The 27,910-nt window shown below is 43.3% G+C and overlaps 2 protein-coding genes across 6 annotated transcripts in view; both read right to left on the bottom strand.

Moving 5' to 3' along the window:
* Positions 1–54: 54 nt before the first annotated feature.
* Positions 55–4,049, bottom strand: slc10a4 (solute carrier family 10 member 4; the record flags this gene model as incomplete). Its single annotated transcript, XM_080017304.1, has 3 exons — positions 3,745–4,049; positions 3,220–3,430; positions 55–585 (listed from the first exon to the last, which is right to left on the bottom strand). Exons 1-3 carry the CDS (start codon positions 4,020–4,022, stop codon positions 55–57), a joined length of 1,020 nt encoding a protein of 339 aa, XP_079873430.1. The 5' UTR covers positions 4,023–4,049.
* Positions 4,050–6,696: 2,647 nt separating this feature from the next.
* Positions 6,697–27,910, bottom strand: part of slain2 (SLAIN motif family, member 2) — a 24,837-nt gene continuing 3,623 nt past the window's right edge. The window contains exons 2-10 of one of the 5 annotated variants that reach the window (XM_080011928.1): positions 22,889–23,031; positions 14,676–14,843; positions 14,271–14,444; positions 13,424–13,774; positions 13,202–13,333; positions 12,175–12,261; positions 11,500–11,538; positions 10,289–10,499; positions 6,697–7,792 (exon numbers count right to left, since the gene is read on the bottom strand). In XM_080011928.1, the coding sequence (XP_079868054.1) occupies positions 7,735–7,792; positions 10,289–10,499; positions 11,500–11,538; positions 12,175–12,261; positions 13,202–13,333; positions 13,424–13,774; positions 14,271–14,444; positions 14,676–14,843; positions 22,889–23,031 (1,363 nt within the window). In that variant the 3' untranslated portion in view covers positions 6,697–7,734. Of the gene's footprint in view, positions 7,793–10,288; positions 10,500–11,499; positions 11,539–12,174; positions 12,284–13,201; positions 13,334–13,423; positions 13,775–14,270; positions 14,445–14,675; positions 14,844–22,888; positions 23,032–27,910 lie in introns of those variants that run through there. The other 4 variants (XM_080011929.1, XM_080011930.1, XM_080011931.1 and 1 more) reach the window with 4 other exon arrangements.

Genomic DNA, 27,910 nt, shown 5'->3' with positions numbered 1-27,910 from the left:
CTCACAGTTAGGAAGCAACATGTTTTCCCCAGGTCCTGGTCCAGATCCAGGCCATCAGACCGGGGTGGGGTCTGAGGGGCAGCCCTCCATCATGATGCTGTTGGGGTCGCTCACTGTGACGGCGCCGTAGGACGACTCAAAGTCGCCATCCTCGTCCTCGAATCTCTGGTAGGTGATGTCCGCGTCCTGGTCGTACCGGACCGGGTCCGGCTTGTGCAGGACCTGCTTCCTGTAGACCCTGTAGGCCAGGATAAACAGCCCCGCCTCGGCGGCCTGGAACAGGGCGTAGAGCAGCGGGAACATGTACATGCCCCCCATCAGGTGGGGCGGGAAAGCTAGCTTCAGTATGGCCGTGCACAGCTGCACGTTCTGGCACCCTGTCTCCAAGGAGACGGCGCGGCGGCTGTTGGGCGGCAGGTCGAACAGCACAGCAAGGCCGTAGCCCGACGCGTAGCCGCACGCGGGCATCAGCACCGCCACCACGTAGACCGAGGGCGGGATGGTGGACAGCAGCTCCGGACCCAACATGACCCCCGTCAGGATGAAGAGCAGGATCAGGGTCACCAGTAGGGACCACAGGGAGACCTGGGGAGGGAGGGGAGCCAAGAGACAGGAGGGAGGTAAGACAGGTGAGACATGCGAGAGAAAAGACAGGAGGGAGGTAAGACAGGAAAGAGGAGCGACAGGAGGGAGGTTAGACAGGAGAGACAGACGAGAGGCAAGACAGGAGACAGGAAAGAGAAGAGACAGGCGAGAGGTAAGACAGGAGAGGGGTATGTATAAATACATACTGTGCATACATACATACTGTACATACATACATACATACATGTATATACATACATACTATAAATACATTCATAAAGACATACTGTAGACACATACATACTGTACATACATACACACATACTGTGCATACATACATACTGTACATACATACATGTATATACATACATACTATAAATACATTCATAAAGACATACTGTAGACACATATATACTGTACATGCATGTATATACATACATACTGTACTTACATACTGTGCACACATACATTCTGTACATACATACATACATGCATACTGTACATACAATCATACATACTGTGCATACATACATAGATGTATAAACATACATACTGTACCTACAGACAAACTACATACATACAGGCATACATACATACTGTGCATACATGTATGTATATACATACATGTGTATACATACATGTGTATACATACATGTGTATACATACATACATACATACACACATACATACAAACATACTGTGCATACATACATGTGTATACATACATACATACATACATACATACATGTGTATACATACATGTATATACATACATATATATACATACATACTGTACGTACATACATACATACATACATACATACATACATACATACATACATACATACATACAAACATACTGTGCATACATACATGTGTATACATGCATACTGTACATAAATACAACACAGACATTTGATCAGATTAAGTCTCTGGGATCCAGAGGAATAATTTAAACTATAGTTGTAATCATTTTTCCGGGGACCCTCTGGAACCTCTTCTGGAAAAATATTTCTTGGAGCTCCTGTGTCTACATGTAGCTGCCTGATGTTTTGTGAAGAAACTTAATCTGATTACACAAAAGTTTCCTGAGCCACTCACAAGTTTGAGTAAGCACTGGAGCATGGGTTTGAATCCAAACTTAACACATCAAACCAAAATCCTTGCTCCTGATTGGAGTCAAAAGGTTATTACATTACATAATACATAATAGTAACCCTCATGTCAAGTGAAACCAGTCAAGATCATCTCAGAGCAGTTGGAACTCTGCAGGACGCTGTGGTAAGACGGCTTCAGACGCTGCCGTCGCAGGTTCAAGTCCTCATTTTTCACCGCAGACGTTCCTTCAATTGGAGGAGACAACAACTCTTGCTCAGACTTGGTGGCTTGAAGAGTTAAGCTGTCGGCTGAGAGCATCAGGGGTGTAGCCTTGAGGGTTCAATTCCCGACAGAGCCTTTCAAACCAGCAGCCAGAGGAGACGTTTAAAAGCACCTGGAAAGCTTCTGACAAGCCAAAAATATATATGCATTTTACAGTCTGTGTCACTCACATGAAAGTGAAACCAGAATATTCTATGCATGATACATGAGTGGTGCGTCGCTGTGTTGGCTCTGGCTTTGGTCCCTCAAAGTCTGTGGGCGCTGCTTAATCAGTGAATTAGTATTTCCAAAATATGTTATGCCTCAAGTTTTTGTGACAAAAGGCCATAAGCTTTGGCGAAACCTAATATTATTTTAACATTTATAACGCCTGTTTTGTCGATTTGGAATGCTGGGTTTTACTATATTTCTTATTTTGAGTGGACACAGCGGTGTTTTCTAACCCAGAACATTGCTCATTGTTGACTGGAAAAAAATGATTATGTCTTTACTTTTAGTCTTATCTATTTTTCTACTGAAGTACAGTTTGAAAGCGATTGCAGAAGTACATTTTGTTTTATTTAACAAGTATCAAAAAAAGCTGTTAATTGTATTGTGCGCTGTATTCAGCTTGTGTATTTTGGTTAAACTATACCGTCTATTTGTTGTGTTGCACGTCAAGGAATAAAATATCCAAAGTTCTTACAGTTATAGCGTCTTGTTAGTATATGTGTTGCTAAAATTCAACAGGTTATGTTTAAAATCTTCTAAGATCATCTATGCTCTCTCCCTCTCCCTCCCCCCTCTCCCTTCCCCCCCCTCTCTCCCTCCCTCTACCTCCCTCTCTCCATCTCCCTCTCTCTCCCTCCCTCTCCCACTTTCCCTCGCCCTCCATCTACCTCACAGTTGTGTCTGAAAGGTACTTAAAAGTCCTCGGATTTCATCATCAAGTGCATCAGAAGCGTATCTTGGTTTAATGTATTTAACGTCTAACTTATTTAAGGCTAACAAACCAATGCCACGCGGCATCATGGGTAACCATGGCAACACCATGGGGGGGCCCCCGACGTCACTGCTCGGCAGTGCGTAATCAGTGCGTAATTACGCACTGCGCCTTTGCGCACAAGCGATTCCCAAATCGCAAAAGATCCCAAAATTCCCAAAGAGACATGAACCAACAGCACTCCCCATGGAGCCCAAACTATGGCTACAAGGTCAAGGTGAAATTTAGCGGAAGCCGCTCAAAACGTTTTTGTCTTTCTGTTTTTACCTCACCTTAAGCACCACGTCGGCCACCCGGGTGTAGCGCGCCCGGAGCGCCACGCCCAGGCCGATGGGGATGAGAGTGCTGCACAGGGTCAGGGTGATGGCCCCGAACGGCATCAGGTCCACCACGGGGGTGTTGATCCAGGCCCGGCTGTAGATCCACAGGCACAGCGGCATCAGGACCAGAGCCAGCAGCGAGGACGAGATGGTCATAATGATGCTGCGCAAACGGAAAATGATGTAATCATAATGTGAAAATAATATGACATAATATACATATTGATATAAATATAACATGATCTTCTGTAGTATTGTATTATATAGTACTTTACTTTCTCAATCAAGATTTACTTCAGACATTTTGCTTTCACAGCCTAAACATCTGATCCGTGTGTATTTTACGCACAGCTCAGTTTCCAAGTTCCCTTGACTTTGTGCGTAAAAGCAAGAGTCATCTGCGTCCGGAGCTAAGTTCCTTTTTAGGGGAACACTGTGGGTTCTGTCCCCCGTCCCCCATCCCAGAGGGTCCGGTACCTGAGGTTCATCTCTCCGTGGACCAGCAGGGACATGATGTTGGAGAGGTTCCCGCCGGGGCAGCAGCCGCACAGCAGCACGGCCATAGCGGCCACGTCGTCCAGGGAGAAGGCCAGGGCCAGGAGGAAGGCCACCAGGGGCATGACCACGAACTGGCACAGCAGGGCCAACACGACCCCCACGGGCCTGCGGAGCTGCTGGCCCAGCTGGCTCAGCTCCACGGTGCAGCCCAGACCCAGCATGGTGAAGCACAGCACCAGGCCCACGAACACGTTCATCCCGTGGCTCAGCGGGGAGTCCCAGAAGGCGGGCAACAGGGGAGCCGGGTCCGCCACTGGCAGGGGAGCCGGGTCCGCCACTGGCAGGGGAGCGGGGTCCGCCATAAGCCCGGGTCCGAGCACCGACCTGGGCAGCTTCCTGTAGGAACACCGGCTCGATGGCGACGTGTAACTCTGCCGTGGAACGGTGAAAATGTGCCCCAGAGAGCAGCACAGACCGGCTCCAGGGATCCAGAACCCGGTGCGGGAGCCTCTGGGACGCAGCGGGGCTCCGCGGCGCTCCTCCCCCAGGTCCGTGCGCGAGGACGGACCCCTGGTGACGTGACTCCGTGGACACTGTGGCTCCGAGGGACAGAGATCTGATGGAGTGTGATGGAGTGTGATGGAGTGTGATGGAGTGTGGTGGAGTGTGATGGAGCCCGGCGGAGTCCGGCGGAGTCTGATGGATTATTAAAGACAACTCAGCCTCGGATTGGCTTCAGATACCGGCGCAACCGTGTTTGGAGCGTCGAACAGAACTGGAAGATCTGATCAGTGACCAATCCGCCTGTTCCCAGTTCGCGCACTGCTGGGAATGTTCCATCCTCCTTTGGGGGCATTTGGGGAACGTCAACCTGATTCCTCTGCGTGGTTTTCTGCTCCGTGTCCGAGCTTCTTGCACTGAGAAACTTCGCTTCTTTTCTTATTCGTTTCGTTTCTGTTTTTCATCACCCGGGGCGACGTGGAAGCGTCTGCTGCAGCTTGTTATTTTTTAGGACTTAAAAAAAATAATACTAATAAATCTAAATGAAGTTGGAGACGGAATCAGACTGAATGATTTATTCAGAATGCAATGTTTCTTTTCACCTTTCATCCTGTGTCTTGTTGGGGCTTTGCGCTCCTTAATTCATCAATCAAAAAATAAAAATAGAATTGATGTAATTGTGCCAAATACGATGAACAAAGGGTTTATCAACATGGGAAATAAAAGTTTAAATATTCAGATAAATAGAACAATAAGGAATAGTAATCACAAATAAAAATATAGACAAGGATCAATCAAAAGATGTGTAGATAAATACACGGGTTATGAATACACGCGGTGGGAGCATTGTAGCGCTGCTGCCCTCTAGCGGCCACAGTGCGCAGTCGACAAATAGAAATGCAGTTTCTTATTTAAATGTAGTAGTAGTAGTAGTAGTAGTAGTAGTTCAGTATTTTAGTCTTTTAAGTTTTTTAGTCTTTGTAGACTTTTTAAAAATTATTTTAAACGTGTTTTTGAAGTCTTTTTTTTTAATTACTTTTTTCAAGTGTTTTGTCGTATTTTTAAAATGAATTATAGTCTTTTAAAATTTGTTTTGAAGTATTAAAAATGTCTATGTAGGGTTTAATATATATATATATATATATATATAAATATATATATATATATATATATATATAAAAACGTGTTTTGAAGTGTTTTTTCACTTCGTTGTAGTTTTTTGGGGTTGTTTTGTGGAACGCTCTCCTCTTATCTTTATATCTTAATATGATCTTGATTTTCATATGTATTTTACTCGCACCGTGATGGAGCTGAATCACCTCCATAACTGATCGAACAGTCAATTTTTCAGTTCACGAGGTGAACTGAAAAATTCCAATAAGGAGGTTCATTCATTCCGGCCTGGTTACAGTGTAATTCTATGATGGGGTGGTGTTTGTGGCTGCACTGTTATGGCTAAAATGATAATCACAAATATTCATCCATTTTGGGGAACATAATTATATACTGGGAATACATGTTCCTTGTATTGTGTAGTTGCTTATGGTTATTATAGTATTGTAGTAGTAGTAGTATTAGTAGTATTATAGTAATAATAATTCGGGAAGTTTGTATACATTGATATCGCTGGAATGTCTGTAAATTCTGACAGTGATGTTATTGGGTTTTTATTTTGTAGAACTTACTCTGGTGCGTGTCAGTTGTCCTCAGAAGCGTATATATTTATGACGTTTAATACGCTGCACTTTGTTTAATCCTGCTTTGTTATTTAATACTTTAACTCATTTTTTTCAAACATAATAAAGGTTAATAGTAATAAAATAATACACATACCCCAATACAAATCTTATTCAGATTGTCTGTGGGTTGTCAGTTACATCTGCATGTACTGGACCGAGGACCCGGTTGTTGACCAATCACTAGACTATGCAAGGATAGGCAATGCTATCATGTGACCTGTGCAAGCCATCATTTGCACATGTGAGCGTGTTGCCGCGATGATAAAAAAGTTTCTTATTAAATTATTCCACAATAATGGACCGATGTGGATCAAACTTGGACCACAGCATGTCAGGACCACCCAAATACACATTTTTATTCATCTTGTCAGTGCGGTGGGTTGGGCGGTGGATCCATGACATCCATAGACTACTGATGTCAGTTTTTCATTAACAGTGGAAATAATGTGAATCATTTCTTTAGTATTGATTATTTTTATTATTTTATCCATAATAATAATTTACATTTATTAACATTAATATTATATAATTATTACTAAAGCTGCCTGAGTATCAACCAAGTAAATAAGATTTGGATAAATGATGGCGATGATTTAAATTGGTCAGATAATAAACAGCTTGAAATGCGTTTAATGAAGAATCTGAAATCTGCAAAGGACACGACAGGAAAATGGTTTTCAACTTTATTTGAAATGTGACTTTACAGGGAAACTGAATGTCATGGATATAAAAAGTCCATTAACAAAATGTGGCATTAACATTCTGTGGTTCCCCGCTGACAGGCATCTTTCTCTTTAATAAATAATTTCATTTACACAATAAGAGTAATTAGTTATAAATATGAAGGCGCATATTAAACATACTTTTTAAAGCAATTATAAATGTATTATTCAATTACAAAAAAACCCCTCCAACAAATTGGCAAACTGATCAAAACAAGCAGAACGTCAGCAAACTCAGAAATGGCACAAAATGATAAATGAACAAATAAAGCACTTTGAAAATAAAGCAAAATGTAAATTATAGGCACTAGTTTGATAATATCCTGCACACCATCCACCAAAACACCAGCCTCTATTTTGGCAAACCTCTGGATTTAATTTTTAAAGCACAAGAGAATCCCTTCATCCGTCTGACACTGCTGATGGAGAACAGTCCGGGTGGTTTTCATGGATACGCAAGGGAACCACAGTAGAACGTTTCGGTACTTTCGGCTTGTTTACGAACCCCCAAACCAAGAAACATTCACAAACCCAGGACATGGACGCCGCTAAAACAACACTTTGGGAGTTAGCTCGCAGTCCAGGTTCAAAAAACAAACATCTTAAAACAAATACTGATATGGATGCCTGGACATAAACGGATTAAATAATTTGAATAAATAACGTCCGGAGGAGACATCTGCGTACATTCATGCTGATTGGAGGAACTGACAAGCAAACTCCAAAGGCATAAAGAAAGAAACAAGTTGAAACATTTCATCCTGAAGGAGAAGCAGGAGACGGAACAGCGCACCCTGGGAGGAGGAGGAGGAGGAGAGGGCAGAGTGACGGCAGAGCGCCCCTTGGTGGAGGAGTTGGATTCTGTGATTTCTTTGGCATCTTCCCCCAAAGCCAGAACCACGGCGGACTTCCTCTTTTCTAACTTGTGTCTTATCATTTGATAAAGTGCCTCGTTGGACCGTCCTAGCTAGGACGCTGTGGTATGCAGCGCCCTCCGGTGGTCGGCCTCAGTAGCAGCCTTCCCGCCAGTTCTCCCCACTGTAGGTTCGAGGGGCGGGAAGAGACCTGGAACACAACATTTAAAAAGATCAATCACCAACTCCTGGATAGAAATTCCTATTGTATTAGTTTACATTTTAAACATACGAGTTTTACTCATTCTACTGTTGGTCATTTAATGCCGAATAGTTGTGGCCATTTTCCAAAATGAAAAGTTCTTATTTTGGAGAGCGGTCAAATTTGCATTAAATGTTACAAAATCTTGACTTCCTGCAGGGACTGGGAAAGAGTGACTGACTGGTGGTCTGTGTATTATCTTTACAGTGGAATGCAGAAGTCTGCTCCTTTGGGTCAAAATGCACATTACAATGAATATCGCAGTGAATAGAAGTGGACCTGACCCCTGAACCGTGTTAAGCAAAACATGACCCCTTCATTAAAAATGTAAAGCACTTATTTTTTTACAGTTTCAAAGAAACAATAATAAAAAATAAAAAAGGTATGGAAAAAGTTTGGGAACCCTGTCAAGTAGTACTTAGTAACTGCTCCTTTTCAACTTTAACAGCTCAGAGTCCTCAAATAGTTATTTATTTATTTTCCTCCGTTCGTCCTTGCAGAACTCTAATTTGGAAATAGTCTCCTTGGCTCCTTGCATGTACATGTTTGAGATCTTCGGTCTGGGGACTGTTATGGCCGTTCCAGAACCTCCCTCCATCTTGCCTGGTTCTGGAGCTTGTTCATGGCAGATAGACAGAAGGGTTGTTTTTGATTTGGAGGCTTCACGTTGTCTTGCTGGAACACCAACCTCTCTTCACCCTCAGGGTCCGGTGCGACTCTCCTACAACGTCCTCTAGAATCTCTGGATGTTGAATGGAATCCCTTCTTCCATCCATCCGTAGAATATCTCCTGTTCCAGCTGCACAATCATGCATCATGGGTCCTCCTCCATGCTTGACACCTGAAGACAACACCTACTTTGGTTGTGGCCGAAAAGTTCATCTTTGGTGTGGTCCAAAGCTCATTGTTCCAAAAGGCTTCAGGCTCCTCAAGGTTCTTCTGCCGTTTCAGACGCTTCCTTTTGTGTTGAGGTCGTAGGAAAGGCTTCTATCACTCTCTGTCTCTCTATCCATCCTGTTGGAAACTGCCATGAACATCTTTTTGTGGCTAAAGGTTGTTGTATGAACATCTACACCTGTGTCACACTGTTTCCTGCAGCTCATTGTAAAGATGTGTGGTTTCTTCTGAGCATTTCTCAACCGGATTTCCAGTTTATCTGGAATCTTCCACTCTCTTCCAGACCTTGGCTTGCCTTCAACGCTTCCATGTTGAGATGTTTCGGTGTTAATAGTTTTCTGTTGTTTGTTGGTGGAAGTGAAGAGTCTGGGTTCTGACTCTTTGGAGAAGCCATGGTTATTCTTGAGAAGATCAGCCACTGTGGTCTGATGATTAAGAAGGATTGAGTGACCTCAGAATAAAACCCTGGAATTACATTCACCTGATGCTGAATCCTTAACCTAACAGTAAAACACCTCAGTCGGAGCTTAAAGAAACATCTGTTGAAAAAGCACCAATAAACATAGCCGCAGGCAGCAATACATAGGGTCCCGTTTAGTCGTGCTCGGTACGTATTCAAGTTTTTGGCGGTCTCTGAAAAGCAGCACAAGTTACAAATTTTCCGAGTTTACATTGAACGCTGCATCCACTCCTCGGTTATGCGGTTCACACAACGCAACTCTCCAAATGGGAAAGACCACCCATAGACGGACACCGGACTTATATAACATCGGTTCATGATGTCATAAATGGAAGTTCCCGACGGTTCCCTTCAAACTGACTTAACACTGAACTGTTCCTCAGAGAAATTTCATCAACCTATTACATTTTTGGGACTAAAATAAAACGGACACAATTCAGACCCATTGCTCTGGTGCTGCAAGCAAACTATGTGTGAGGACAGAAACACGGAATATGTTTTTGACTAACTTGGGGATGAGTAAGGAAATTTCAATTGCGATGCGAATGGCCCCCTAGAGCCACAACCTGCACAAATATAGCGAATCGGATGATGATGTCACAAAACATACCCCTCCACAAACTTATCTTGGTGTGGAACGTTGGTATATCAGCGATGCGCGAATGTTCTGCTACTTCCGGTAAAATTTCATCGGAATTCCTGCTCCAAATGTGGATCGGTATGGATCCACATTTCGAAGTCGAACCACGAGATGTCTGAGACATCCAGGTTCTAACGAGACGGCCCAACCATGTCAACCATGTCAACCATATCAACCATGTCAACCATGTATGTGGGTTCAGTGTTTATCGTGGGCCAAACACTTTTAGCCCAAAAAATGCCAAGGAAAATAATAAAAATCAGAGAAAATACAATAAGGTTCCAGCTCTGTGGGCTGAACCGCTAATGAATACAGAAGGATTCCCACACTGCTGCACAGTCCCTTTTTAAGGTCTAAAGTCTGGTCACCCCTGAGGTGACTGGACTTGTGCATCCTACTGTACTTCTGATGTGTGTATTACCTTTACCAGACAGACAGACGGACGTACCTGCGTACGGGTTGGGCTAACTTGCTGCGAGGCAGCGGGATGGCGCCGCCTCCTGAGGGGGCGCTAGGGCGTGGCAGGCCGCTGCGAGGAGGGGCCAGAGAGCGGGTGGGCGTGGAGGCTCCGGAACCCGGGGTGGACGGAGCCTTGACCGGCTGCCGCAGGGCCAGCGGAGACGGAGCGACAGGGGTCCGCAACTTACTGGGAGAAGGAACTGGACCAGCAGAGAGAGAGAGAGAGAGAGAGAGAGAGAGAGAGAGAGAGAGAGAGAGAGAGAGAGAGAGAGAGAGAGAGAGAGAGAGAGAGAGAGAGAGAGAGAGAGAGAGAGAGAGAGAGAGAGAGAGAGAGAGAGAGAGAGAGAGAGAGAGAGAGAGAGAGAGAGAGCCGGATGGTTCTGCATGTTACACAATGTTATATACGTCATGAAGTTCCATGAAGAATAAAATAACTACTAACTTACAGGATCAATTATACCAGATTAAAACTCCCTGTAACAACACATTATTGAATAATGAATAACTTTACAAAATGTAATAAATTTGACTTATTACTTAATATCATCCACATTTTGTAATTACATAATACAATGGCTATTATGTATCGTGGGGTCACAACAAAATACTTAAGTGCGGCTCTTATTAAAAATGCAATCAATTTTGGTGTGTTATTACAAAATGTGGGTGTTATTGCATAATAAGTAAAATGTATAATATTTGGCAACTTTTTACAAAATGTGAAGGTATATAATGAATAATATTAAATGTTGCAAGCGGCATCATTACCTAATGTTTGTTACACTCCCTCTACATTTAATCACAATTCTTATTGTGAGAAATATTCTGTTGTGTTTTCTCATCATCGTTACTTTGGACGACAAAGGTAAATGATGATGCGACTGAAGTTATTTTAACGCCACCATGTGTCATGTCACTGACAGGTAGCAGCAGAGAGTGCACATCACAACAGATCTACAGGGATGAGAAATGGTTTGTATGACATTCAGCATAATTCAACAAACATCTTAACATGATGTTTCCCCATTATTAAAAAAAAAAAAAAAAAAATCACAGATGCTAAAATGATTAATAAGTCCAACTTTCTGATCAAATGATACAACATGAAGTCTACTGGAGGTTTCACGTCAGAGCACGACACCAACACGACCACAGCATGGAGACATCACAATGCTGAGGAAACACTCCGCGAATACTCACTGAACTCCCCGTCTTCTCCAAAGCAACAGGACAGAGGAACTAGACGGAGCAGAGAAGGAGAGCGGCTGGTGTGAGGACTCCTTATGAAGTATTAACTTGTCCCTAACAAGCCCAGATAAAACCATCAACATAAATGGCTGAGTACACTGACAGGAAATAACACTGCTACACAGGAGGTGATGCAAATTAGATTCCAAAATCCAGGGACAGAGTTAGTACGGAGGCAGACACCAAATTCTGCTGCTGAAAACCTGAAAGTCCAAAGGGAATATAACCTGCAGCTCTCACTGCTACCTGAGACAGCTGTCCAGGTGAAGCAGTGTGTGCTCCAAACAGGATCAACGCACCCACACTCCCTGAGTACACTGTCCACTGTGACAAGGGTAGGACCGCCATGTTCGATTCTACCTGCAAGACCAATACCAGGTTCTGGGCGAACAGACCGCTGCAAATGGATGGTGGGATACCTGGTTCAAACCAGTCAGCCAAGTCACCAACAGAGGCACCGTCCACGCTTTGGGCGGAGCTAGAACATCCTGGCATTTTAGTCTTTCTTTGATTCGTGAATTTCAGTTTTAAAAACAGAACTTGGGCCTTGAAAGATAACAAAAGTGCAGACGTTGATCGAGGGGGAGGGGACAGTTCTGTCTGACTGTCCCACCAGTGGGCCGTTACCTCGGAGGGCCGATGGCTTTTGGAGCTGCTGTTTGGGTTTCGGTGAGGCGCGTGGGGGGGCAGAGTACCTCGGGAGTTGGGCTGCCACTGTAAAAACAGGGACAATGGACTGCTGGAGTCAGAAGTGACTCAGGATCACAGAGAGGAAGGAGTAACCAGCCAAGCCTGCAGTGGAAGTGATGCACCACTTGGGGGGGCTCTGCAGCCAAACATTCTCAGGCAGAGGTGAGGACCTCCAGGCCACTCAGCGGTCAGAACAGAGAGGGAGCAGCACATGCTTCAGTCAGAGAGGAGTTCAGGGCACATTCAGGGACCAGCCAAGCTGAGGTGGAAGTCTCACACACACACACACACACACACACACACAAATAATCTGATCTGCAGGAATATCGGTCCTAAACAGACGGTATAAACAGCCGCTTGGCGGCCGCAATGATAACACGGATACATCACGCAGCTGAAATTTAACAATGAAAGAGTGAAGAGAGGCATGAGTGCAAGAAAATATTTTAATTAAAGCAAAAGTCCAGACTTCGCCAAAGCCGTGAGTGCAACAGAGCTCTGCAGAGAAGCAGAAGGATTCAGACAGGACACTGCAACATGCTAAAAAATAATAATTTGCAGCTGCTATGTAATAATAACCCATCAATGTGATATATTTCCAAATAATGTGATAAAAGTTGCCTACCATTAACTTTTTACCTGTTATTGTTACATTAATGAGGAATTGTTACATTAACAGAAAGGTTGAGCTTTCAATTTGCCAATAAAGTAATATATGATAATTGTATTAATAGTAAAAATTCAATGCATAAATGTCTGCAATTTACACATTTGATGCCTTCTCAATCTGCTGAGGTGAATATTCATGGGAAATTGGTTGGTCCTGATTTTGACAATTGTTTATAATAAACCGAAATACATCGGTGTAATTATGATGTTTTAAAATACAATGTGTATATAAAGTGTGCAACTCTGAATGACCCTCCCACCCTGCATCCCTGGTGCGTTATGGGTAGATACTCACTGGCGGACTGGTTGTGGTGGCGAGGGGGGGTGCTGTTGGGCAGGTTGGACTCGCTGCGGCTGTTCTTCACCTCACCACCATGAGGCGTTGTGTTGGAGCGCGTTAGGTTCGGGAGACTGCGACGCAGCTTCTCTGAAAGCAACAAGACAGACGCAGGTTACACACCTCCCAAAACACCCGGCTGTCCGTCCTTCCGCCTCCCTCCCTCACCCTGTCCCTTACCTTCGTTCTTCACCACTGTGGTCTGTAGCTCCGCCCCCTGGCCCTGCAGCGAGTGGCGTGGCTGCTGTAGCCGGCTGATGATTGGCTGCGGTGAGGCCCTGCTGTGGCTGTACTCCATTGAGCGGGCGGGGGAGCGCGAGCGGGGGGAGTTCCGGGGGGAGGCGCGGGGGGAGTGCCGCGGCGACGGGCTGAAGCGGCTGGGGGGGGCATGGAAGGCCGGGTGCACTGCCTCCTCCTCGTCCTCCAGGCTGTGGGCGTCCAGCTCCTGGTCACTGAAGGTACTGCGACGCAGGGAGTGACACGAGGAACCAGAACTACGACGAGATGTGGCGGCATAGTCCTGCCTCAAACCTGAGAGAGAGAAATACTTTATAGATTATTTATGACAATTGATAAAACACATAATAAAAGGGGACTGAACAAGTCCACTGCACACTTTTATGTACACCACTTCTTACCTTGTTTCTTTCTTATAAATATTTGATATATTATTGTTGTGGCCATTTGTGTTCATCGTTCATCGTCGTCATCATCATCATTATTATTTTAATCTGTTAATGTTATTGTTTTATTGTCTTGTCTACATCATTATATACATGTCTTCTAATGCTTTGTAAATGTTAGAACTGAATAAACCTAAGTAAGTAAGTATTCTGTTGTGCTGATCATCAGAGAGAATATCATATAGAATAATATTGATATTTCACGATTCGGAAGCCATGGAATTATGTGGTGATTAAGAGTCTGAGATCAATCCTATGTTCTTTGAAATAATACGTCAGATCTCACATTTTGACAAATATATAAAAACATGACATGAGCCTAAATGTCATGACGTTGTACGTACTCTCCTCCTGCATGCGGGCCAGGATCTGCACGTCTGTGACGTCGTTAAGTTTGTAGGTGGTGGAGGAGCCGACGGAGTCTTCGTCCATCTCCGAGGTGCTCAGCTCGCTGTCCACTGACGACTGGGGGCTGATGGCGGGAGGGTTCCTGTCTGCTACCGCATTACGCTGGTGAACTGTGGGGAGGAACAGCAGGAAAACTAACCAAAGAGCAGCGACAGCAAACATTCACCTTTAAAGACATTAAATGTCAAATTTTGTAATGCAATTTGGAGATGCCATTTTTTGATAATATTGTCAAGGTCCCTTTACATGTACATTTAGAAGCGAACCATCAAATACCTCTAAAGTGCGTTGAATAGCGTGAAGTGGCCTCCTGCCAGGGGCCAAAGTGGAGATGCTCTTACCTGCGTTCCCGGGCATCAGCTGCTGCCTGACAATGGGCACTCTGCTGGGGGTGGATGAGGGAGAGTTGAAGCCACTGCTGTAAGGACTGTTTCCTGCATTTGTGCTGTAGGGGCTTCCATAGCCCACCTGCTGGCTGTAGGGGCTGCCATACAGATTCCTGCCTTTGGCTGCAACCAATCAGAGGAGAGTTCATGTCAGCTCCACACTCTCTGTACAACTACAAGAAAAATGGCCCAATAAAAACAATCTTGGAATCCTAAGACCAGACCTGGGTTGTCCTTTCTGCAGACCGAGCACTCGATGTGAAAATCAACAAGGCTGAAGGCAGCAAGGCATCAACAAAACCGGCCACACAAGATGCATCTGGTCTGGGCAGTCAGCATTCCTACCCGCTGGGCGGAGAGAGCGGCTGAACAGACCTTAGAGTGTCATTCATGATTTCCCTTATCCAGTTAGGATCGTAGCACAATTTCTACTTTAGAGGACACAACTTCTGGACATCACCAACCTGCTCATTGGAGCAGTGAAGGATATGGTGTCTTGCTCAAAGACATTTTGACATGCTACCAGGAGGCACTGTGGGGCGATCCATCATTGATTACCAGACAACCCGCTCCAGCTCCTGAGCCGCATTGTTGCTGCAACAAAACTCTTTTTTTTTTTAATTTAACACATTGAGCTATAAATGCTCAAATCTCCCTTTGTTGCTGTAGGAGCCTCCTGTCCAGCCTGTGGCACGCTGCGGTTCTCTTCTGGTCAACATTCACTTAAACAGTGTGGCCAATGTGGGCAGCATATGGAGCGGCGTCATTATGAGCTGGCCGAGACAGTTAACAATAGATGCTATTCAAAATGGACGCACAGTTCATCACAGTACAATGCCATTCTCTGTGATGTCCAGGCAGCATCAGTCTCAGTGAGAGTCCCATTGAGAGGAAGTCAAAGAGTCTCATGAGATCAGATTCTGCTGGGACAGAACACATTTTGTAACAAGAGGCCGTCTGGACTTTGAGAGAGAAGATGCTCCCCTCCCTCTGACACGCGGCAGTTCCTTTGCAAGGGACCACAGCCAATATGGCTGGATCAGCGAACAATGGCCATTGGGCCCAGGAGATTTACATGACCTGAACTCTCCTGAAAGGAGATCGGAGTGAAAATATATGTTCATCAATGTGTAACAACTTTTCATTTTTCCTTAGGTGATTGTGCAAAGAACGATACCACTCCCGACTTCAGGACATGTATAATAACAAAGTTATATATTTAAGCTGTCTTTCCATTTTCTAAATTTGAAAGCCCCTAGTAGCAAGCCCAGATTTCAACCATTATACAACATATTCGTCCTGTTGCATTTCAAAGATTCCTTCTGTGTGCAATTTTAACTGTGCAGTTACAAGAATTGACGTGTACGATTTTGCTTCTTGCATCGCAAAGATTAATTTTTAGTATGTGACGTCATATTCTTCTTTAATTCTAAAGATGTATTTATGTGTGTGATTTTGTCTTCTTTTAGTTCAAGATGTATGTGACAAAGGAATGAATATAAAATGGAGATTGAGGATTGAAAGAGACTGGTTGTAAGATTCAGATTATAGAATAGGGTTTTGAACACCTCACAATGAAGAGGAACGAACTAACAGAGAGCCTCGCAAGAATTCCCTGACCATGGGAAACCTCTCACGAACCCCTCAACCAATGGCCATCGAAGGAAGTCACTTCCGGTTCCGCCCCCGCAGAGGACATAAAGAAAAAAACCCTGGAACACGGCTGCTCTTCCATGACTGTTACCTGAAGGGACCTCCCTTCCATCTGCCTGGCGCGATGACAGGCCGCCTGTCTTTTCTTTGTTGTTTTGAAACCACGTTTTCCGAACCACGACGCAGCCACGTCGCAGAGACCCTCAGGTACACATCATAACATGAAGGCTTTTCTTCCTTTTAACTTCCCTGTTTTGGACTGAGTCAATTTACCTGCGCTGAACGAAGGCACCAGATCCACTTGAAGGCACTGACACACCACCCAGCCACTACACGTCAAGCCCGGAATAACTCCTGCAGAGCATGCAAAGCCGCACTTCGACGTTCTAGGACCCAACAATACGGAAAGGTTAATGACCCTACTTACTGTTCCAGACCAGACAGCCCGCGGAAATCCTGAGCCGAAACGGTAACAAAGGTGATTGACTCATCGAGCCCAAACTGATCAAGACAAAGACTAACCCTGTGATCCCTGGACCTCCGTAAAGCATGGCTACGTGATGTTGGTGTGGCATGGCGATAATGCCTTTATTTTAATATTCAGTTTAGAATACGTAGTTGCACCTGAGAGCGCATCCCTCACACACGTACAATCCCTCTCAGTCACTCTCTCCCTCTCTTTTCATAGTAACCACAATTTCATTTCCCAGATGTGTTTTGGTTTTAACCTGCTTTAACTTTGTTTTTCTATCTCAACTCTTTTTCCATATTATAGAATCCTGTTATTAAAAATAAACGTTCTTTGTTTGATTAAGAAGTAGTCGTGTATTTATCTGATATATTGTGTGGGAATTTCTGAATGTAAAACAACCTGCTTCCCTGAGAGCTGAGGACCTTTGTGGCTGTCTCTGCCACTATAAACTAAATTCACTTTTTCCAGGTTTTAGAACAAATCTGGTGGCGCCAAACTTAACTAAAATATAAATATTAATTATTGGTCATATCATTCTTTAATTTATCAAATTCTAACAAATCTGTGGAGTGGAAAGAGAAATCAGCTTGGTATCTGATGTGACTATTTAGGGCAATACGTGGTCCAAGCTGTGGTCCATATCAGACCGCTCGTGACCATTGTCTGATCCCAGTGAACAGAATTGAAACGTTTTGGACATTGTCAAACCAATCGCTGTGTCTCTGCATCAGCAGGAGCTGCAGAACATGAGAGCCCTGAGTTTGACTCCTTTTAGATTTCTGGTTTTGATCAGATGATTATCATCTGACGTTCGCAGCAGAAAGTCCCTGTGAAGGTTTGGACGTTCGTTTGATTCACTTCCATCTCTAGCAACTGACATGCAAGATGTTGGCCTGGGAGGGTTGTTCCAACGACGATTTCTTACTGTGATTGCATATGTAAGAAAAACATTTATGAGACCAAAAATTGTATCTGGCCAAAAACTAAAAAAATTTAGAATGGACTATTATCTCTGTTGTGCTCCAGAACTTCCAGTCTGTGCAAACAAGTAAACACTTCGTCAGCCAGGTGGGAAGGAGCCTTTTAAGATTCGCTGTCCTTCCTTCTCTTTACACTTTGTCCATCTGCATTATTTAAGAAACAGCTTTATGTCCATGTTCTGCTGCCGTGCCTGCAGATCAGCTGCTGAGTAGGTAAACAGCAGCACGACACGCCAGAGGCTAAACAATGAAGGATTCTGGTTTCTCTGTTTAAACTGTTAGTTCCACAGCTGTTTGTCTGGTGAACGCACGCATGTGTACAAATCACATGCGTTCAAATCCAAGCTGTTCACTCCTCTATGTTGAGTTTAAGGGTTATAGTTACTGTAATTGCAGTTTGAGTCTTCAGTGTGAAGACTCTCTGGGGGAACTAATATAAATGACTCAATTTGAATGTTTAGTTGGACAATGAAATATATTTAATTCTGTGAAGTTTTTTTTTTTTATGGAACTACTCTAACTGATAGGAGTTTCCTGGTGAATAAATGATAAATAAAATAATCTAGAGAAATAATGTTAAAGATAAAAGTTCTCAAGTGGCTCGAGGGCTCTTCTAGAGATACACTGACTGTGGAAGACGACTCAAGAGACGAAACAGTCAAAGCAGCTCAGATCTCGGGGTCTGCTGTGATGTTGATTTGGACTAAAGGCTTTTCCCTGATCAGGGTTTGGATGACAGATCTGCAGATCTCCTTCAGGCACAAAAACAAAGGGCTGAACTAAACAGAGGTCAGACCAACAAACATTTTAAAAGTGCAGAGTTGTGAGAATCCAGAAAGCAAAACAAACAATACCTGGTATTGAGTCTCTCCTGATCTACAAACAGTTAATTTGGGGATTTGCAGCTGAGAGCACTTCACATGAGGAGAAGCAACAGAGGAATTCATTGTGAATCATTGTTTCACATGAAGGTTGTAATTCAGGAACGAAGGTCCTGCCCTGAAAAACAAAAAACACAGCTCTAAAAGGCCGTCTGCCATGACTCAAGCAGTGATGTTTTAATATTATGGTTTTTCCCGTGTGGAGTCCTCCTCCCTGCTGATGTAACACAGGGCGCAGCACCGCAGGGATTGAACTGTTTACACTGTTAAGGATGAACAAAGGCTCGGTCGCTATGGGAACAACAACTACATGCTGTGTTGTGTGCACGAGTGCACAATCAATTCATGTAAAAAAAATAAAATAAAAAAATTCCAACCAAAACCGGAAGCAGGTAGCAAGCTAACAGGAAGTAACCTCGCTAATGCAACAAGACCCCAGCGTCTCCGATTCATACTTCATCCTCCAGAGCCGGTTGTTTCCACAGCCAGTTCCACACAAATATATTCCGCAGCTCCAATCAGAGCGACCTTCTCTCCTAACAAAGTAATTAAAACTATAGATGTATTTTATTTACTCTGTTTCCTGCTGCTGCTTTGCTGCGGAGCAGATCACAGATCACCCCTTAAAAAAAAAAAAAAAAGAATCCCACCCGCATTCTCACGGCCCGGTGGCAAATTCCCTGTGGCCCGGCACGATCCACGAGCCAGTGGTTGGGAACCTCTGCATTAGACGACAGTCCGCCAGTGTTTATTTCCCACTTTCATCGCCACATCTGTGGAATTACTGGACATTTTGGTCAAAGACACACTCTCCCTTGTACACCCAGTCAAATTGTCAGTCAGACAATTCCTTTTCACGCATTGAGCGCTTCACAGGTTAATGATTGTCCGAGTTTAATTCTTGAGGAGGCAGACCATTAAGTTAGCAAAATAAAATGGCAGGTTCATGATCCAGCGCAAGCTATGGAATAGAATTTATGTTGGCACGTGACTCGGTGGTGTCAGTCTGATATCTGATAAGTGATTGACATCAATATCGCCACTGATATCTATATGGGACTCATCTCTCATGGTAGCACAGACTTACCCATTATATCTGCTGTGTCAATATATTAGACATAGAAAACAATAAGGCGTCACCTCCTATAGCGTAAAATCGAACGCGTTGGCAAAGCCTCTCACTGAAGACTTAACGCTCAGAGCTGAAAGCTTTCACAACAAATAGGACACTCATAGGAAAACGTGATTCCAGGTTGAACTATTATTCACAGTATTAATGGCTGTAGTAGAACGGTCCATTACAGATGACATAATACAGAGATGACATCACCAGCAGCAACACACACTGAGTCACACTGGTCTGTCTATCTGGTGTGTTGGTGCAAACCCAACTGGAGGCTGCTTATCTCCAGCATTAGTCATCAGTGCAATGCAGATACAGAACCTCCCCTTTCAGAGGACGATCAAATATTACTAAATTCTTGATACAATATCGATGACATGACTCTGAACTACAAATTAGCTTAAAAATAATTAGTAATATGACTCTGATACCTGAGAACGTAGTCAGGTAAACAAAGCCGTTTACTTCACTGATTGAGAAAATTGGATGAATTTACTGCAGAGAGCAGGGAAAGATTGCATTTATGTAAACTGTGTCACAATACTTCCACCCAAGGAGAAGACATCTAGTAGCAGATCAACACGCTGATGTCAGATTGATCTGTCAACTCTGAGGTGCTCTGGGCGCAGGGGCGTCGACGTGGGGAAGCTTCTAGAACGTCGTCCCTGCAGGTGACATTCAGAGCTCAATGTGATCCGAGCCGTCACATGAGCATTCCTCTGTAAAAATGGATCTGACCTCTCCTGTTCAGTCCTCCAGACTGGAACCCAACTATTATTAGTGCGTCAAACGCTGAGAGAGACAGAGCAAACAGCAGCAACATGGATGGATCACAGGCCAGCAGGGAGGGATTAGGATTTATAATCATGACCACAGGGAACTGCATATATACAGTACTGTATCACCAGAATCCGACATTATTCTAATCGATATGGTTAAATAAATAAAAGTATATTATCAGACCTTCATATGAAATGTTGTCTATTTTACAGACAAAACCATCAAATATCTCAAACCTCCTATTGTGTCGTCATAATTAGTTTAGACTGTAAATACTATACGGTCCTGTCGAAGAATCTTTTAAATGATGCCCAGCGCATTCCTTCTTAATATCAAAGTAGAAATAAAATCAGTGCCATAATTACGACATAATGGAACTGATCCATGTGAAACCTGTACGTGCGGGCGGGGCCCAACATATCTATTCACTCTGAATAATGCTGGAGATTTTTCCAACATTTTAAATATCTCTCTTGACAGAGGTGCCTTAATTTCAATCGCTAAATAAAACATTTTTAGAAAAAAAAAAATATATTTTATAATATGGGAAACACCAAGTTGACATATACTGCTTTAAAACAATACATTTTAACTAAAATAAAACTAGAAAACAATTGGAAAAAACATTAAACCCCTCCTAGCACTTACAGTGAAAACGTGGAAACTAAAGACTGCACTGACCTGCATCACCGTACACCCAGCCAGCATTCATTCATGCTGGAAAATGACCAATTTACCTGTCCATGTAGCGACTAAATTCATTTACATGTGTATTTGGATATTTTTTCATTAGAAGCACAGCTTTAAGGAGTCTACATTTTGCTTTCCAGATAATAACCTATTTTTCCATGATTATAAATGGCTTCAGATTTAGCAATAATCCTATTCAGGATGAATTATTCCCCCTTCATAAATAGTCCATTTGGAAAACAATAAATGGAAAACACATTTTATGCCTCATCTAATCCAATTGGTTTTGGCTTCAACAGGAATGTAAAAACATGAGTAAGCAAGCAGCGAGAGACGTGAAGTGAATCATAAAGCATCAGACAGCATGACAGCATAATGTTGTGGGTTCAAGTCCCTATCCATCCTTCTGAAGTGCTCTGAAGCAATAAATCCCGACATGTACCCCTTTCCCATTTCACCAAAACCCAGTAACACCCCCTAACATCCAGGATTTGTCACCAGTGGGAAAGGAAAAACCCGGCTCTTAGTCACAGGTCAAATGACCCTGCAATAGACACAGGTTTTTATTGGCTCCACCTCCAATCGGCTCCAATGTCAACAGGACACCCCGGTCGACACGCTAATTTTGGCCCCTTTACCCACGCGTTGAAATTCCGGACGCTGGCACATAAATAGACAGGAATATCTGTGTATCATTCCATCATTTCATATCCCGTATAGAATCCAAAATCAGAGGTTATTTACTTTTTTTCCATATGGGGGACCATGAAATGTTGTGAGCGTGGGGATTGCACGGTGGGGAGCACAGTGGAGAACCCCTACGCTCCCCGTGGGTCCCTGCTCCCTGTTGCTGAAGTACCGGTGCGTGCACCGGCAGTATTCATGCCCCATACTGTAGTGTTGGGTCGTTTATGAACGATCTGATTCTTAAACGACTTAAAATACAGTTTGTCGTTGTTTGTTTAAGTTGCCGTCTCCTCTACTGTTTTGTTCACAATGACACGCACCTTTTTCGACGTGTTTGTGACGTCAAACATGACGCACCTGGAAAAAAAGAAATGCATTTCTCTTGGCAATGGTAACGGTGTCAATCACCTATTTTTAGCGGGGTTCCGAGTCAACCCACTAATTTTGGTGTGAAAATGGTAATATTGGGGGATTGTGGACCCTTCACTCTTCATTCATCCTTGCAGGACAGTTCCCTTTCGGATAATAGTTTGCATTTATTGTTGCTTTATTCCATTTCTGTTCATTTCCTGATTTGATTTCTGCGTGTGCCACATCATCACACATTGCCAACTCTGTTTAAGACCTGTTAAAACAATAGCTACTATCATCATCATCATTAGGCCGGCAACTCATAAATATTTTTTTATTTGGCTATCAATAGATTCTTTGTGATGATTAATACAGGCCATAAATGGCAGCTGTATGTGGTGATAAGGGATGTGGTGTGAAATGATGGAAAATCCTGATTACAGGTTTTCTGAACAGAACCAGATGTCTTGTAATTGCTAAAAATGTCCAAAATCCAGCACTGGTTGCAGCCTGCGCTTAGGTGTAGTTTGTGGGATTAAGTGGAGGTCTACCTGACATGGTGAGCTCCAGCCGGTGCAGCAGGGAGCGCTTAGCGGACTCCATGTCCGGGCTGGGGTTGTCCAGAGCCTGGCGACACCACACGATAGGGCTGAGCGCCTTCTGCAGGGGGCTGTTCAGCCTGGCCTCGTATAACCTGGGGGAGGGGAGATTCATCATCTTTACACAATTATGAGATATATATATATATATATATTTTGTGATATCACAATATTTTCTAATAACTTCACAATCCATCAGCGGTTCATCACATTAAACTGGAAGTTAAAGTGGAAATCCATCATATGGTCTGGTGTTTGGTGGATTACACAACAATGACCGTATGTAAATGTATGTGACAAATAACCTTTGAAATTTTGAAGTCCCACAGTTACATTAGAAAGTGTAACCATTTTTTTTCCAACATCAGGGTTTACCCTTGTCTCCCCTCTAAGGCTATGTTCACACTGCAGGCCAAAGTAGCCTGCGGTGTGAATCATATCTTTTCAATTCAGAAGTGGGCCATTTTCATATGTGGCTTCTAAATCGGATACAGGTCTGATTTTTTGCAATGCTACCTCAGTCTGAACAGTCAAATCAGAAGTCATGAGACTTTTACGTCACTCTGAAGCGGGGCTTCCCAACCGTTTTTTAGCTTGATTTGAACAAGTGATACCTTGTTTTGAAGCTCAGTTTATTCACTTTCAAATGAAGCAAAAAAAGAAAAAAAAAAGAAAAGAAAAATGCCATCAAATGTACCTAAAGTTTGCGGTGGGTCACATATTATTGAATGTTCTATGTGCACATGTGAACCACAGTATTACGGTTCACGGTAAAAGTCCACCGGACTCTTTGGCGCTGCATACGGGAGTAGAGCAGAGTGCAGTTAAGTGATGCTTCCTATCAAATCCACAGCTGCAGCTCCATCGGCCACACCAGTCACACGGGGGCCGCGCGGCATTTCTATATTTCAGCACAAGGTCTATTATTTAAAATTTTTTCAACTGCACGCGGCTACGCAGTCTTTCCCATAGAAATACAAGATAAAACCACATATAAATGTTTTAGTAAAGAGTGCAATAAACCAAGGTGTCCAGCCAGAAAATAACCCCCTGGGTGGCCTCTTTGTTACCGACTCCACTTCAGACACACTCTCGCTTTCACTTGCACTAGTGTCGGGTCGTTCACGAACGATCCTGTTCTTTTTAACGTCACTTTTATATGAATGAAGGGAACCGAGTCTCGCTGGGTGAGGAGCCGTTCTTTTTTCTGTCAAGTTTCACAGTTTTATGTTGTGTTGTTTGCTTAAATTGCCGTCTCCTGCCACCGGAAAATGTTTCCCCCTCCTGTCAGAGATGTAAGGTTTTATTTCAATACTGTAAGTTATTTTACTATTTTTATTTATGTGTGAAAAATACTGTTTATACCTGTTCTACATAAAAATAACCCACAATAGGTTTTTTTGTTGTTTTTTTCCCCATTGTGAAACATTTTTTAAATATTAAATAAAATAAATGATTCACGGAAATTAATATTTGAATAATCCACTATTCTGACACCTCCCCTCCAATCAGACGAACTGATGCAAATTGTAACAAGCCACCAATGAACTTGAACCCCCGTCTCCCCCCTCCCCCCACAGTCATACACAAAGAGCGTTACACTAGTTATTTGTGGCAGACTATAAAAACCGATAGATAGATAGATCGATATATTAGATAGAGATTATATAGAGACACAGATACTGAAACCGTACCAAGGCCCCAAAACCGTATACATACCAAACAGTGAGCCCACTGTACCGTTGCATCCCTACCGTTTACACATGCACTAAGTCCCAGTATAATCTGGCAGGGGACCAAACACCCTAATACTCCTCTATTCTAGAAGTACACCCCTCTAAAATACATTTTACTTGGTCAATTACAGCCTTTAATTACGAAGTGGGGGAATAGCATGAACATGAATATTAGTACTGGAGGTAAGTTATGGTAAGGTTTCATTTAGGAGGAAACCTTTAGATGTATATTTAATACAACACAGACAACTTATCCTATTATATAATTATAGAACCCAGAATCGTGATTGTGGCGCCACGCCTTGCGGCCGCCTGCGCAAGCACCGCGTGTCGATTACGCACATTTTAGTATTTTTCGAGCTTATAGAGCTTGTGCGTAATTACCGGGTGTCATGACATTTCACTGCATATATGTATGACCGTATGTGTATGCATGTGACAAATAATCTCTTGAACTTGAACTTGCACGCTCTTTTAGACATACGCAGTTTTAGACGTATGCACGCGCGCAGTGAGGCTGCAAACATTATTTAAATATTTTTCTTTTCTAGTCTTTTTTCACTAAATTTGTGTATGCTGCATTCAAAGAAAGAAGGATTTTTTTTTCTAAACTTTTTTTGATCGAAAACAGCTGAGGTCTATCGATTAAGGCGCACGCATGCACGCACGCACGCACACACGCACGCACGCACACACGCACACACGCACACACACTTTTTGCTTCTCTGTTAGATCTGGAATTCATGAAGCAGCGCTTGTTTGACCTGCGTTTGTGCACACAGTCATGGAGATCTGATTGGAGAAATAGTGCTGCTTAAACCTGTTATGACCTTGTTATGCCACTGGTGTATGTACTTGTTTATAATTTATTTTATAATTAGTGTAGAAACTAATGTTCAGCCTTAATTATTTTCAGTCCCTCCTAATTAGCGGCAGGGGGATTGCAGGACTCATGAACTTCATGAGCTTGTATTAGTGAAGTTTAATTTAGTTTATTGGTATTATTTGGCATTATTTGTTATTATTTGGTGGCACAGTGCATTGCACTGCTGCCTCAGCAAGAAAGTCCTTGGTTCGATTCCCACCTGGGGCGCAGTGAGCACCGCGCTCTGGAGGGTAATCTCCTGATTAGGGACCTCTCTGTGTGGCGTTTGAATGTTCTCCCTGTCGTCACATGGGGTTTCCTCCATATAACATTGTAAGAAACCCCACTAGAAACACTGTCTGACCAGCGATGTGAGCTGCCTACTGCTCCTGGCCTGTCCCCCAGAGGAAGGACAAGCCTCACTGGGGGAAAAAATGCAGAAAATACATTTCTACATTTCTATATTTCATCTGTGTGTGTCGGCCGCAGCTGCACGTAATGCATGCGTTGTGGCGTGTGTGTGTGTGACAATAAAGACGAGCGAAAAGATTAATCTTTAAGAAAGGCATATATGATTTGCATTAAATGTTTTTTTATGTATGTTTATTGGTGGATTAGCAAAAGCCATAAACCAATAATATATGTAAGGGTACTTTCGCATTATACTTAATTGTATGTACTTGTGGAGTGACACCTCTTGCAGATAGACAGACGCAACAGCACCTCAAAACCAACCTTCTTGGACACCAGAGGTGAGTAGCTGCAGCAAATACACTATAACTTGCAGCAGAAATCTGATTCATGCGAGCAAGAACTTACACTGATTATTATCAGAGCTCATTTGCATAGCCGTGTTTGCCGGCTATGCAACGCCTCTGTGAATGAGGTCTATCGATTAAGACACACACACACACACACACACACACACACACACACACACACACACACACACACACACACACACACACACACACACACACACACACACACACACACACACACACACACACACACACTTTTTTTTTTTTTCCTGTGAATAACAATGATCACCTCGTTCCAGTGGTACCTGTCAGTTCTCAAAGTTGATGTATTGGAAGCAGGAAAAATGGGCAAGTGTAAGGATCTGAGTGACTTTGAGAAGGGTTAAACTACGATGGGTAGACGACTGGGTCAGAGCATCTCCGAAACATCAGGTCTTGTGGGGTGTTCCCGGTATGCAGTGGTTAGAACTAGGGTTGCCGCGGTTATGGGTGGTATGTGGATGTTTAGTTTATTTAGTTTAGCCATTTAGTTAATTTTCGCGTATCAGCGCTGACGTTCAAATAAAAAAAACCTCTTAATTTGTAAAATGCTAAGCCTGTTATCAATACGTAGTCCAATGCTACTAAAGTGAAAGTGTCTGCTTCGTGCGCACACAGCAGGATCGCAGCACAGTCTGCGGTGTCACATTCACTTATCACGGGAGGAGAGGAGAGAATGAAAGAAGGCTCTAGACGTTAGATCGGGTCTAGATGGGGACCCATCTCCCTCCATGCGTAATTTGCGCCCGTAATAACGGGAACACTCCGCCCCCCACTACTTATGGGACTTAAAGGATCTGCTGCTCACGTCTTGGTGCCAGATACCACAGGACACATTCAGAGGTCTTGTGGAGTCCATGCCGTGACGGGTCTGAACTGTTTCCGGGCATTAGGGGGAGCTACACAATATTAGTGGTGGTTATAATGTTGTGGCTGATCTGTGTATTATTTGCGGTGATGTCGGTAATGAGCTTAGTACGTCACATGATGTGACGTCACATAACCGCGGTATTGGGGTAATGCGGTTATAGTCACAGCCCTATATGTGCAGTCCAAAACAAGTTTCCCAATAGGGACAATAAAAGAATATCATGAAAGAAAAAACACAGACTACAGGGTTATTAGTGTAATCCATACAGTTCTTCAATGTGGTGAACTAAAACCTAAAGCACACAGTTACACATAAATTGGTAAAATAGAATAAGGTATACATAACCATTATTACTACTATATCAACTCCTCGGATCATCTCATCATTCACAACAGCAATTTATAGACTAGCAGTTTTTAGGACTAGGCTATATGACGTTAATATGTTATCACTACAGTTGTATTTTAAGATCACACGGTAGTGTTCTCTCAGCCAGAAGACATTTACTGCCAAATCAAATGGTTTACTGTAGCGCTGATGGGAAAAGGCCCACAGTTAAAATCAATAGGTGATGTGACCTGGAAGTTATAATAGGACACGAATTAGCGAGAGGCGTTTGTCATTTCACTAGTGGACACTGACAACACCGATGTGAGTTGGAGAGTCGTGAAAATTAATTGATTATGCCAAATATGAATTTTG

Source organism: Zeus faber, assembly GCF_960531495.2.
Source record: "Zeus faber genome assembly, chromosome: 1".
Classification (NCBI taxonomy): Eukaryota; Metazoa; Chordata; class Actinopteri; order Zeiformes; family Zeidae; genus Zeus; species Zeus faber.
Note: the sequence above shows the minus strand (reverse complement) of the source record. Positions and strands in the feature narration are given on the sequence as shown.